Genomic DNA, 12351 nt, shown 5'->3' with positions numbered 1-12351 from the left:
GTGCTCTCCCCACGCTCCTTTCCCGAAGCCAGTGGCCTCCCACCTCCTGTCCCTGTCCCTGAAATCCCCAACTCACTCCACATAGCCCTCAGCTACACAAATGCCTGATACATAAAAGATAGTCTTTAGCAAAACGTAAGGGCACTCCAACATTGTTTGGAGCCAGTGGGAGGGGGGCTTCCGCTTATCTGGACACAAAAATGAGGAGGGCTATTGACAAAATAAAATAGCATAGTTTGGGCACTGCCTTCTGCAGGGAGCCCTTCTTGCCTCCTAACATCCTAGCTGAGTGAGCCCCCGGGTGTAGGCCCTCACTGAGCTCCTTCCCCTCACTGTGCCCTTAGTCTGCTGGCCACCCCCTTTCTTCCTCTGTCCCGGGACAGAACTCTCTCCCCACTTCCCCATCCTCCCTCCCTGGGGCCTTGTCATTTGGCCTCTCTCATTCTTCAGTCCCTTCTGAGAGGTTTTACTTGAGAGCAGGCATAGGGTATGAGTAGCAGGCTCAGGGAGAGGCACAAGGTCTCAGAACCTTTGGTAAGACTTGTTCCGGGAGTTCCAGGGATATCAATGGGAGTAGTTTTGTGGGGCTGGTACCACCACATCTGCTTTGCAAGATCTCCCAGGGTTCTCCTATCCTGCCTTTCCTAGATGACAGTATCACTAACAACAATATTGTCTAATGTTCAAATAGTTCTTTGCAGTTCACAAATCCCATGTAGAGCTACTTAGAAAAATTGTTCCCTCCCCCCATTTTATAGATGAGAAAACCGAGGCCCAGAGTGGAAAAGGAACATCCTCTATGGTTTTGGGACCTTTGAGTAAAGAATGTAAGTTCACCTATGCAATTGGCTTTGAGAAGTCATGTGCAAACAGGATAGCCCTTGACTTAGCTGGCTGGGCTTCCCTGCTGTAGATGTTAGCTCAGCTGTCTCCTCCCTACTTTGTAGACACAATTGAGGGGGTGTGTACTGAGCTCTAGATTTGTTTAACATTTCCTACTCTTCAGTTCATGTTTGTGGTCTAGTTTACTTCTCACCACGTCTATGAAATGGGCAGGGGAGGCATTCCTCCCTGTGACAGAACAAATCAAGCCCCAGGTAACTGACCAAAGCAGGCCCAAAGAGTCCACTGCAGAGGGACCAAGAACATATCGAGGTTGAACACAGCGCTGCACAGGACACATGCTGGACGGGCCGCCATGGGCAAGGTTCTGACCTGGGAAAAGACCGCCTGTCACATGCCCTTCTTCCCGCCAGCAGTTTTGCTAATTAACTGGTTCTGTTTTCCATTATCCAGGAGTATAATGGCCAATTGACAGATGAATGAGTCCAGACAGAGGAGGGGCAGATCCCAGGCAAAGGCTCTGCCCTCTCTGCTCCTGCTCATTTATTCAGCCAGTGTGCCAGGCCTGCCAGGGGCCTGGAGGGAGGGGGGGTTGTGGGGTTTAGTGATGGCAGGAAAAGAGATGAGTCAGGCCTGAGGCCTCTCCTCTATCTTCTCAAAATGCAGGGCAAAAATATAACACTGTGCATATTATAATTACTAATGAAGGTGCCAGGTACTATTCTAAGCACTTTACATGTATTTAATCATTTAATGCTCAGAACAAGCCGCTGATGTGGGTACCACCATTAATAGTCCCATCTTACAGATAAAATAAAGAGGCACAGAGAGGTCACACTCCATCTAAAATTAGATGCACAGAAAGAAAAGATGAATTTTCTCACTGTGTTAGAAAGTAGCTTATGAATTTTGTTCACTATAAACCCTCTATTCCAAACATTTTGTTGTATTACAAAACTATGAAAACAATTATTCTTAAAAGTTGTCATTGTCTATTAGAGTAAAAAAAGAAAAAAGAACTGACAGCAGCCCCAAGAAATAAAGAAAACATATGCATTCCAAAGAAGAGAAGGTTTTACTTTTATCCTGGCAATATGGGCGAAGTGGTTTTTATTTATTTTTTTTAAATATATTTTATTAATTTTTTACAGAGAGGAAGGGAGAGGGATAGAGAGTTAGAAACATCGATGAGAGAGAAACATCGACCAGCTGCCTCCTGCACACTCCTCACTGGGGATGTGCCCGCAACCAAGGTACATGCCCTTGACCGGAATCAAACTTGGGACCCTTCAGTCCGCAGGCCGACGCTCTATCCACTGAGCAACACCGGTTAGGGTGGCAAAGTGGTTTTTAGAGGCAGCCTTGGATGATGGGGTGCTTTGAGTCTGTGCAGAAGAGGATAGGGTGTTTGAGGCTGAGGGCCCAGAATGAGAAAAGATATGGGAGTGTAAACATACAGGGCACAGCTGAGAATTGTCAGTAGGTCAGGCTGGCTGCTGTGTGATGCTGAGAGTGGGAGACCAGGCTGGGTCTAGTGTGTGGAGGCCTTGAATGCCAGGCCAGGGAGTCCAGACTTGATTGCATGGATGATGGGGAACCTACAGAAGGTTTTTGGGGCAAAATAGGACTCCCCACACCAATCATTTCCAAGGACAAAAGTCTCCAGATCTCTGGGACCTACTATTTCTCTCCATCACCTCTCCTCAGTTTCATCCATCTGATCATCTTTCAAAGGGTAAAGTCCCCACGCACCTGTCTGACCACATCACACCTCTCAAAACCTTCCACTGGCTCCACATCCAGATAATACTGCAGCAGTGTGATGTTCTGGTATCCAGTATGGAGGGTAGACAGGTGGAGTGTTGGTTGAGGTGGGACTGCCCCAAGAGACTGTCACTCAAACCAGTCAATCAGCTTAAGGAAGACTGATGATCCCTGGGATAAAAAGCTCTGGGAATGACTCTTTGTTGAGACCCTTTCCTGAGTGGGAGTTGTCATGGGCTCTTACAGTTCGTAGACAGTTAAAATCAGACACACACACACACACACACACACACACACACACACACACACACGGTGGAGACCCTTCAGCTGGCTCTTCTTTGTCATCTTACTCTGAGAGGGCATTGAATTTCTATACATCTCAAATTACCTGTCTATGAGTGCGTGTGGGGTATCAGGGTCAGGAAGCCAAAGGCATGAGCACAGAAACTGCTGGGTGGTCAGAGGGCTTTATAAATCCCTGAGAGAATCTCACAGTTGGCAGAGAGGGTGGAGAAACTCAGGCAGAGGGGAATAAGTTAATATCAATCCAACACTCGCCATTGCCAGGCCTCCCTGTGATCATGGGGATTGTGGATGTTATGGATTGAATGTTGTGTCCCCTCCAAATTTATATGTTGAAACTGTAATCCCAATGTGATGGTATTAGGAGGCAGTGCCTTTGGGAGGTAATTAGGTCATGAGGGTGAGCTCTCATGAATGGGACTAGTGCCCCTATAAGAAGAGACAAGAGAGCTAGCTTTCTTTTTGTCATGTAAGGATATAAGAAGGTCACAGTCTACAACCCAGAACACATTTCTCACCTGAACCTGACCATGATCTCAGACTTCCCGCCTCCAGAACTGTGAGAAACAAGTTTGTGTTGTTATACAACAAAGCCACCCAATCTCTGGTGTTTTTGTTATAGTAGCCTGATCTGACTAAGATAGTTGTGCTGGTCATCTAGTAGTGATACATGTCTGCTGTGTGCTAGTGACTATTCTTCACATTTACATTCATCGTCTCATTTAATTTCCTCAACAGTCCTATGAGGTAGGTACTAATATCTCCATTTTATAGTAAAGAGGTGGAAGCCCAGAGAAGTTAGGGACCTGTTCAAGTCGCACAGCTGGGATGTGGTGGAGCAGGAATCCATAGTCCAGGCGGTTAACATTGAACTTAAAGGTTTAGACAGGTGGAATGTCTGACACCAGAGCCTGCACTCTCCCTCCACTACCCCACACTCTGAGCTAAGAATTAAAGGTCTACAGTAAGGCAGGTACAGGACCAGTCTCATCTCTGTTCCTCCGGCCTTGGGTTCAGCACCACAAACAGCTCCTCCCAGCCTCTGAGTAATCTAGGGCGCACCGTAAGCCTCCTTAGTTTGGTATAGTCACTTTTTGGAGTGATATTTTCACACCATTTTGGCTGCCTGAACTAAAAGAAGCCTTCTGGTCGAACCCCTTTTCTGTGTAAAGGAGGAAACTGAGGCTTCAGGGAAGATTGGCACGCTGCCTTGTTCTAGGCACCAGGGATATAGCAATAAACAAAACGGATAAAGATCCTATCTTCATGGAGTTCATGTTCTAGTGGGGTCCCAGGATCCTGCTAAGTCTATATTGTCCTCTGCCTCCAGACCAGGGGTTCTCCCTGACTGTCAAGTCTTCCCAGGACCCTTTCCGGACTGACAACACTAGCCTGTCCCCCTCAGTTCCCCAATTGAACAAGCACAGGGCTGAAAGGTTCAAGTGGCCACATTGTCAGGAGCTGCCAGTAATTCCTGGTTTCAGGTTTCAGGTTTGTGTTCCCACCCAGAGAACAGAAGGCACATCTTCCCCTCCTCTCCTCCCTCCTCAATGGACTAGCTCAGGGTTAGGCATGCATCACAGATCCTCAAGGACATTTCTTTTGATGGCGGAGACACTGCAACACTCCCATGGCATATTTCTCAGTGCATCCCAGTTCTTAAATGCATCATTCATTTGTTCATTCACTTAAGGAAAGATAAGATCAAGACTACTGGAAAAGACCAGGGAATCATCCACTAACAGGAGAGCGTTCAGCTGTAGAAGGGATAAGATTCCCCCAGGAGAAGAGGGAAGGCAGAAGGAAGGAAGAGACCTGAGGACGTGACAGAACCTTGAGGGGAGGGGCACCAACATCTGGGAAGTGGGCAGGAATAAGGGAGACAGCAGAAGCCATCAGAGGGCCAGGAGGAATTCACAGAGAACTGCATACTGGAAGCCAGGGGGGAAAGTAGGTTTTCAGAAGGGGAAGCGTAACTGCCAGAGAGGTCAGGCCCACAGCATGACAGTGGCCATAGCCTGAGCAAGTCACCACATCTGCATGGCTTAAGGAAATGGAGACAATGCATGCCACACACAAAAATCTGATTGAGCCCTAGCTGGTTTGGCTCAGTGGAGAGAGCATCGTCCAGCAGACTGAAGGGTCCCTGGTTCGATTCTGGGAAAGAGGACATGCCTGGGTTGCGGGCTCAATCCACAGTAGGGGTTGTGCAGGAGGAAACCTATCAATAATTATCTCTCATTATTGATGTTTCTATCTCTCTCTTCCTCTCCCTTCCTCTCTGAAATCAATAAAAATATATTTTAAAATGTTTTGATTGAGAAAGGAGAGAAAAATGTGGGCTGGTAGCTGGAGGAGAAAGCAGAATTGAAGAAGGACAATAACTAGATTAATAGGAAGGAGCCCAGGGGAGGGAAAAGAGGCAGGCCTGAGCTGAAAGGGCCCAGGGAAGGTGGCAGGTAGAGTCCAGAGGAGGCCTCACACTCTCACACTGGATGGGTGGGGAAAGGGCAGATGATTTCCAGAGGAGTCCTGGGTGATTTGAAGGGGCACCAGTCAGAAAGCCAGGACCTGTTGGGTTTGGAGGTGGTGCAGGCAGCAGCAGGAGGATCTGGTTTACCAGGAGGTTTGAGAGAGGAAGAGAAGGGCTGGCCTTGCTTTGTAGGGAACTGGCTGGCATCATGAGGGGGAAGGCACAGGAGCTGTTGAGGGCTGCTGGGAATTCCGGTGGGCTGGAGAGAAGGAGTTAGTGGTGACATCACCTATTCTCACCAAAGAGAAAGAGGGAGAGGCCAACTGGGCCTGGCTCCCCAAGTCACCTGTGAACCCCCACAAGCCTGAGGCTGCTTTGACTCTACTTTCACTCCTACCCAGGCCAGAAAGGGGAGGTTTAAGCAATGTAAAAAGCAGGGAATGCCACAATGGGGCAGGGACACTGAGGCTTTGCAAGGGGAAGATCGATCAGAGTGGATTCAGCGACACTCAGTGCACACTGCCTGCCAGGCATCTGGCCATCCAGACATGCCTGGACACTCTCTGAGATAGGCTGCCCCGGCCTCCTGTGGCAGTCTGCTCCATTCTGTATAGTTTTGAGTGGTTCCCAGTTCTCTAAATGAGACAAAGTTGACCTCCCTATAACTTCCCTGTTTATCCAAAGCTCTCCTGGGGGCCCATTGCCCACTAGTCCTGTGACAGGTGCCTCCTGCCCTTTGACAGGTGCAGGGATGTCTCTCTCTCTCTCTCTCTCTCTCTCTCTCTCTCTCTCTCTCTCTCTCTCTCTCTCACACACACACACACACACACACACACACACACACACACACACACAAGCTCATGCTCTCTTTCTCTGACAAGACTTTGGCCACGCTAACAATGGCATTTGGTGCGTTGAGTCTTACTTTCCAGAGTACGTGTTTACTCTGGAGGCCATTGTTTGGGTAGTAAGAGTTGGGGCAGAAGGACTACCTTCGGTCTCACTGTCAACCTGTGACAATGCTTGGGGTCAGAACATTTATCAGGTTTCCTGATTTGCAGCCTATGATTCCCTGACCTGAGATGTGGGCTGCCTTTCCCACTGATGGGCCATAGATAGAACCCAGGGAGCAGGGGCAGGTCCCATTGATGCCCTGGTGCCCCATCTTGTGCCTGGGCCAGGCTGGAGCTTCCAGTGGACAGAATCCACATCTCTCTTCTCTTCCTTGCAGACCCCCAACCCTCAGAAGGAGCATTTGGAAAGGCCCCTCTGGCACCCAGCTGCTGTCTGAGCCTGCACCCTCCCTTCCTCTGCCCCCACACAGGTGGCACTCACATGTGGCCTCCAGTCCGGTCCTCCCTCGTGAGCATTCCCTCCTTCTCCATCAGCATCTGCCGGAAAGTCCTGACCTTCTGCCGGGTTTCCTCCTCAGAGTACCTGCAGGGGTGCAGGGAGGGTGACGGCTGTTCTCTTCCTGCCTGTGTCCTCCCCTGCCCCTCCCCCAGCCCTGTCAAAAGAGCACTTTCCAGCTTGGGATGGTCTGTCCAAGCAAGGCTTTCAACGCTGAGGAAGCGCAAGGCCTGCCCACTTTGTGCCAAGGTAGCCAACCAACCAACTAAACAAACACCAGCCAGGCAAACAAATGAAAGGAAGATTTGTTCCCAGAGGTGGGGAGACCAGCTAGGTGGGGCCTTCCTCCTGGCCCTCATCCCCCCAGGGCAGGCCTCCCTCCCACATCCCGACTACATGCACTCTGGACACATTTTAGGGAGAAGTGAGAATCCATGGCTTTTTCTGCTTTCCTAGCCTCAAGGACATCTGATCCTCACAATAACCTTGGGAGGTTCTTCGAGCATCCCCATCTCTGCAGGATCAAGGCTACCAAATGGCTTGCTGGGGATCCCAGTGCTAGATCCATTGTCTCTTTCTGGGTGGGTGGATGAAATCTGTGCCTTGAATGGAAGTTCTCACTTCTCTACTCCCTTCTTCCTTCCTCCCTCCTTGAGTCAGGTCTCAGGCTAGGGATCAAAGTCCAGAATTCTCTACTCCTTATCCTCACTCCTACACCCTGGAGTCAGTCTTCATCTTCTCTCACTGCACCACTGTGACAGCTGCTGCCTGGCCCTTCCAGCTCTTCTGGCATTTCTTTCTCCAGCATGTGCCCAGGTGGTAGGGTCATGTCTTTGCTCACCCAGCCCCTTGCCCTGTATCCAGTGGCTGCTGCTAAATGAATCTTGGGGTTCCCAGCCCACACCCTCTCTCCTTCCTGGGCTGCAGGTCAGTGTCCTGGGTAAACAGGAATGAGGTCCGGTCTTGTCTCTATCACCCATTCACCATTCACCTTCTATCCATGCAGCAGGTCCAGCCCTCCCCATTCAGCCTATTCGTGAAAATAGTACATTGTTTTCTCTTAGGGACTCCATATTGTCTCTCCATCCTTCTCTATTCAATTCTTTTCTTCCCTTCAACAAGCATGTGTGGATGGACCCTGTCTTTTTAGAGAGCAATTTGGCAATTCTTTTCAAAAATCTTAAATAATGAACACTCCCTTTGACTCAAATTAACTTCCAGGTTTACCATGAGGAGATAGTCATGGCTAAGCACAAAGAAGTGACTCATAGGGTGTATACAACAGCATGGATACCCTCTGACCAGGTTAGGTGCTGGTGTTTGTACTTCCTGGATCCTGGCAGGTGGTTCCTGTGCTAGTCATTATCTGTTGACTCCTCTGTGTTCTGCACTGGCCTGGGTGTTTCCTGAGGGCAGGGACCTTGTCTGTCTGGATTGCCATTGTGTCCCCAGCACCTGTCACCTTGCTTGCCTTATGTGGCACCCCAACGTTTTGATAAATGAGTGACTGGTGATGGAGAGGCATCAAAGAATTTGGAGGTTGGATTTTTATTTTGGAAAGATGGCTTTGGTGGCTGTGCAGAGGAGAGACCTGAAGGCAGAGAGGCCGCTATTGGGCTACTGCAGGTGTTCATGCAGGAAATGGTGAAGTTAGAGCTAGAGAGTGGGCCTGAGGATGGAAGGGAAGAGGGCAAAAACTGTCTAGGTGGGAAAATGGCTGGGACTCAGGGACTGATTGGACACGTTGCGGACAGGGGGAAGATAAGAAGCACAACTTTTTAACCAGGTGTCTCCTGACCCCTAACTTGGGTCTAATTCTCTGCAGGTTCAGGCACCTATGTGGCCCACGATATGGAGGGTTGGATCCTGCTTGGCAGGGGGAGAAGCCCATCTCTCCCAACTCCCACCTCCATCACAGGGAGGATGTGTGGGGTGTGGGGGTGCTCAGGCCACACTCTACTGACGTCTCTAACCCAGCTTCACCAAGCTCGGGGCCTGGGCCCGTGGTGTCCTCCTCAGTCCCTGTTTAGCATTCAGCTGGAGGGTCCTTGTCCTTGTGTGTTGGGCAGTGCAGAGTCCTCGGACGGCTGGGTTGGTCTGGTGCCCAGGAAGAAGGGGTGGTGCCCTCTCTCTGAGCAGTGGAGGCACAGAGGAACTGCTCCCATTTCATCTTTTCCTCATACCAGCTTGTCATTGTCACCAGCACAGAGACAAACAGCATAGGCCCTTTAAAACTGCTTAGCCCCAGGCTCTTGTAGGAAGACACAGGCTGGCTGGCCCATTGGCATGGGGCCCTGCATGTGGTGGGGTTGAGGAGGAGATGGCCCAAGAGCAAGGCTTGGCTAGATTCCAAGTTGGATAGGAGGGGTTTCAGCCCAGGGTTCAAGCACCATGCCTAGGGGTCTATGGAGCATGTGAGGCTGGGAAATGGGTTTCATTAAGACTTGGAATGGGACATGTGCAGGGACTTGGGGCTCATCCCAGAACTGGCAGGTTTAAGGCAAGTTGACTAACTCCAGCACCTGTCGTTGAGGGGCTGAGGGGCTGGATTGAATCAACTTGGTGGCTTGGGGAGGACCACTCTCTGCCCCAGGGCTTCATGCTGGGAGAAGCTGGGGACCCAGGAATAACATTTAGTTATTGGGCAAACAGGTCTCAAGTGTGACCACCATCTCCTATTCTCCTCTCTCCTCATATCTCTTGAGGTCAAGCCTCTCAGCTGAGGCTATGTGGAACAGTGATTAAGAGGTGAGGCAGGAGAGCCAGGCACTCCTATTTTTGAGTCCTGGCACCGCGTCCCCCCCCCCCCCCTCCAATTGCCTAGCTTTGTGACCTTGGACAAGTTCATACACTTCTCTTAGCCTTAGCCCTTACATCTGTGAAGTGAGATAGTAACCTGCCTTTCAAGGTTATCATAAGGATTAAAGAGATGATGCATATACAGTCCTTTGCCCATCACATAGTAGGTGCTCAATAAATCATAGTGATTGAGGATTTTTGTTCCAGAGTGATGGGAACAGAGGGTCTAGCTATCCCAGGCTCTCTGTTGTTTTCTACTCCAGACCCCTGCCAGATCAGCAAGGTCCCACCCAGGTCAGGAGCCACCTGGACCTTTTCACTCTGCATTCTCAGGAGGCAAAGGCTGACATGGAAGGGAGGCTGGTACCCAAACCATTCACTCTGTGTGGAAGTGGCAGCATCTGCCAACTTAAGGCCACACAGGAGGCCTGGCTAGCATTGGCCAAACCCTCATACTAAAAGTCAAGGGCTTGGACAATGATGTCTGTCTCCCTTGTCCCCACTCTACTGTATGGGAAGGACATGCCAAATTGGTTGCTGCTTTGGGGACTTCCTGGGTTGCCCTCTGGGGGTGGGATGAGGAGACACTGTATTTTAAAAGATTTCCCCAGAGTGGAAAATGTTTCATTCTGCTGCCCTTGCTCAGACCTAGGGCTCTTAGATAATCCCTTCCTTTGTCATTAATTTGATTTTCACGGAGCAATAGAAGGAATGACTTCTGAGGGGGTAGATGACCTCACTATTCCCATTTTATAAAAGAGGAAACAGAATAAGGGAGAGGGGAGGGCTCAAAGCTCCACACCCAACTAGGCCACCTTGCCGCCACCACCATTGCATTGTGTCCTCACAGGAAAGGGCCTAGGTAGGGTGGGTGGGGGATGTTTGTGGTGGGGGTGAGAACATCACATTGCACAGGCTGTGGGCTCCGTCCCCACCCCTACGGTGATTGCAGGCTGCACACAGAGGCTACCCTGGAAGGTGTTTCCAAATGCAGCATCAATCACCAGCGAATTAGCCGGCCATCCATCAATATTAAGGAAGGGATTGCTTTTTAATGAGGCCAAAGAATGCGTGTTCCTGTGACTAGTGGGAATATTTGTCAAATGCCTGAGAACCTGGTAAATAAACGCAAATGAACCAGTGTTTCTAGAAATGGATATTAATGACTAGATTTGATAACAGGGCAAGGGTCCCTAGTGTTTGTGGAGCATTTTCTGGGCACTGACTGGGGGCAGAGGAGCCCTGTCATGCCTTAGTCCACAGGACCCTCAGAACAATTCTGGGAGGCAAGTAATTGGGGCTTGCCCAAGGTCACAGGCCTGGGCTAAAAGCCTGGATGGTTGGGTTTCAGAGTGGCTGTGGCCTTCACCCACCAGGCTGCAACTAAGAGATGGGAGGGGCGGGGGATGGTGACTGGAGAGCTAGCTTTATGGGAGACTCCAGTCTAAGGACCACCTGCAGTAAAGACTTGGGTGGGAGGAAGGTGCCCTGACTGAACATCTGGAGACCTAGTGGGTGCTTCCCAGAGAGGTACAGGTCCTTAATGCCTGGGGACTGACAGCAATGACTTGGCCAAGTGTTATCCCCTTCCATCAAAGGCTGCCTTCACCTGGTAAAGGTCCTCCCAAGCGCAGCAAGGGGCTTGGGGCTCGTGGAGGAGGAGATTCCACCAGGGGAAAGAAGGGTGGGGAGGGAGAGGAGCTTCCTGAGGAATGTGCCTTAGGGTTCTCTGAAAGAAGTCATCCCTTCTGTTCCCTACCCACAGCCATGCTCCCTTCACTCCTCTCCCAACTCAGCAGGGTTTGCAGGTTTAAGGTCCGGGGGCTCTCTCTGCAAAAGGACACTCCATCCTATTCCCTACTCAACCCTGCCCGGGGGTCTCATTTCTTCTGCTCACATCCACAGCTCATGGAACCTGTTTTCAGCTGCCAGCAGAGGCCTCCTTTTGGTCTGCTTTCAGTAGCCTTCCATCCATCACTCTCTGAAGAGACCCTACCTCCCCCGTCCCTCAACCTGGTCCCCAGCTGGAGGTGAACACCAAGTCCCCGTGCCCCTGTCTTTTCCTTATAAGCCCTGCAGGAGGCCCTGGACCCAGGGCCTGCCTTTCTGATGGCCTTCCTGATGGACTGCCACTGGTGGCTCTCTCTGTTTGAGCCTCAGTGTCTTCCTGGGCTCCACAGGGACAGTGAGCTGTGTCTTGGCTGCCTCTTGAGGAGTCCAAGAGGACTAGATGGACAGACAAAAGTATGGTTTGGAAGGACTGCTGTATACAGGCTGTCTGGCCTGATGTGGCTCCAGGCCCAATCCCACCCATTGGCATTTCTGATTTCTCAGCTCACTGATAGTGCATATCTGATGGACATGGCCTGCTCCCAACTTTGTCTCTCTCCACAGCCAGCTCACTCCTTTCAAAGTACTCAGGACAGATGCAAAAGGGAGCCTTGAGACTATCAGCTCTCCTTGGAGCTGCACAAATGGATAGGCTTTGTTCCTAGGGTTTTTTTGCTCTTTTTGTCTTCAGCCTCAGGTGGAGGGCTGTCTCCACTAGACTTGCCAGGGAAGTCCCTCACAACTCCTCCTTCTCGGCTGGACAAACTCCTACTCATCCTTCAAGGCCCATTTGAATGTCTTCTCCTCTCAAAACCTCTCCTCTCAGCTCCTGAAGCACTTGGCCCTCTCCTGTCCTGTTCTGTACCATGATTCTAATCTGTTTTGTGATGGAGTTGGTTGTTAACATGCTTGTTTCCTTTTTGAGATGGGGAGAGACTTTGAGGAAGTTACTCAGATCCAACTCTGGGTCCCAGCACAGTGCCCAGCAC

At 50.4% G+C, this 12351-nt stretch overlaps 1 protein-coding gene across 1 annotated transcript in view; it reads right to left on the bottom strand.

Moving 5' to 3' along the window:
- The window catches only part of SRRM3 (serine/arginine repetitive matrix 3), a 55072-nt gene that overhangs the window by 21215 nt on the left and 21506 nt on the right, over nt 1-12351 (bottom strand). The window contains exon 3 of the mRNA XM_080679929.1: nt 6719-6820. Within this exon, the coding sequence (XP_080536055.1) occupies nt 6719-6820 (102 nt within the window). The remainder of the gene's footprint in view (nt 1-6718; nt 6821-12351) is intronic.

Source organism: Plecotus auritus (genome assembly GCF_963455305.1).
Source record: "Plecotus auritus genome assembly, chromosome: 7".
NCBI lineage: Eukaryota > Metazoa > Chordata > Mammalia > Chiroptera > Vespertilionidae > Plecotus > Plecotus auritus.
Note: the sequence above shows the minus strand (reverse complement) of the source record. Positions and strands in the feature narration are given on the sequence as shown.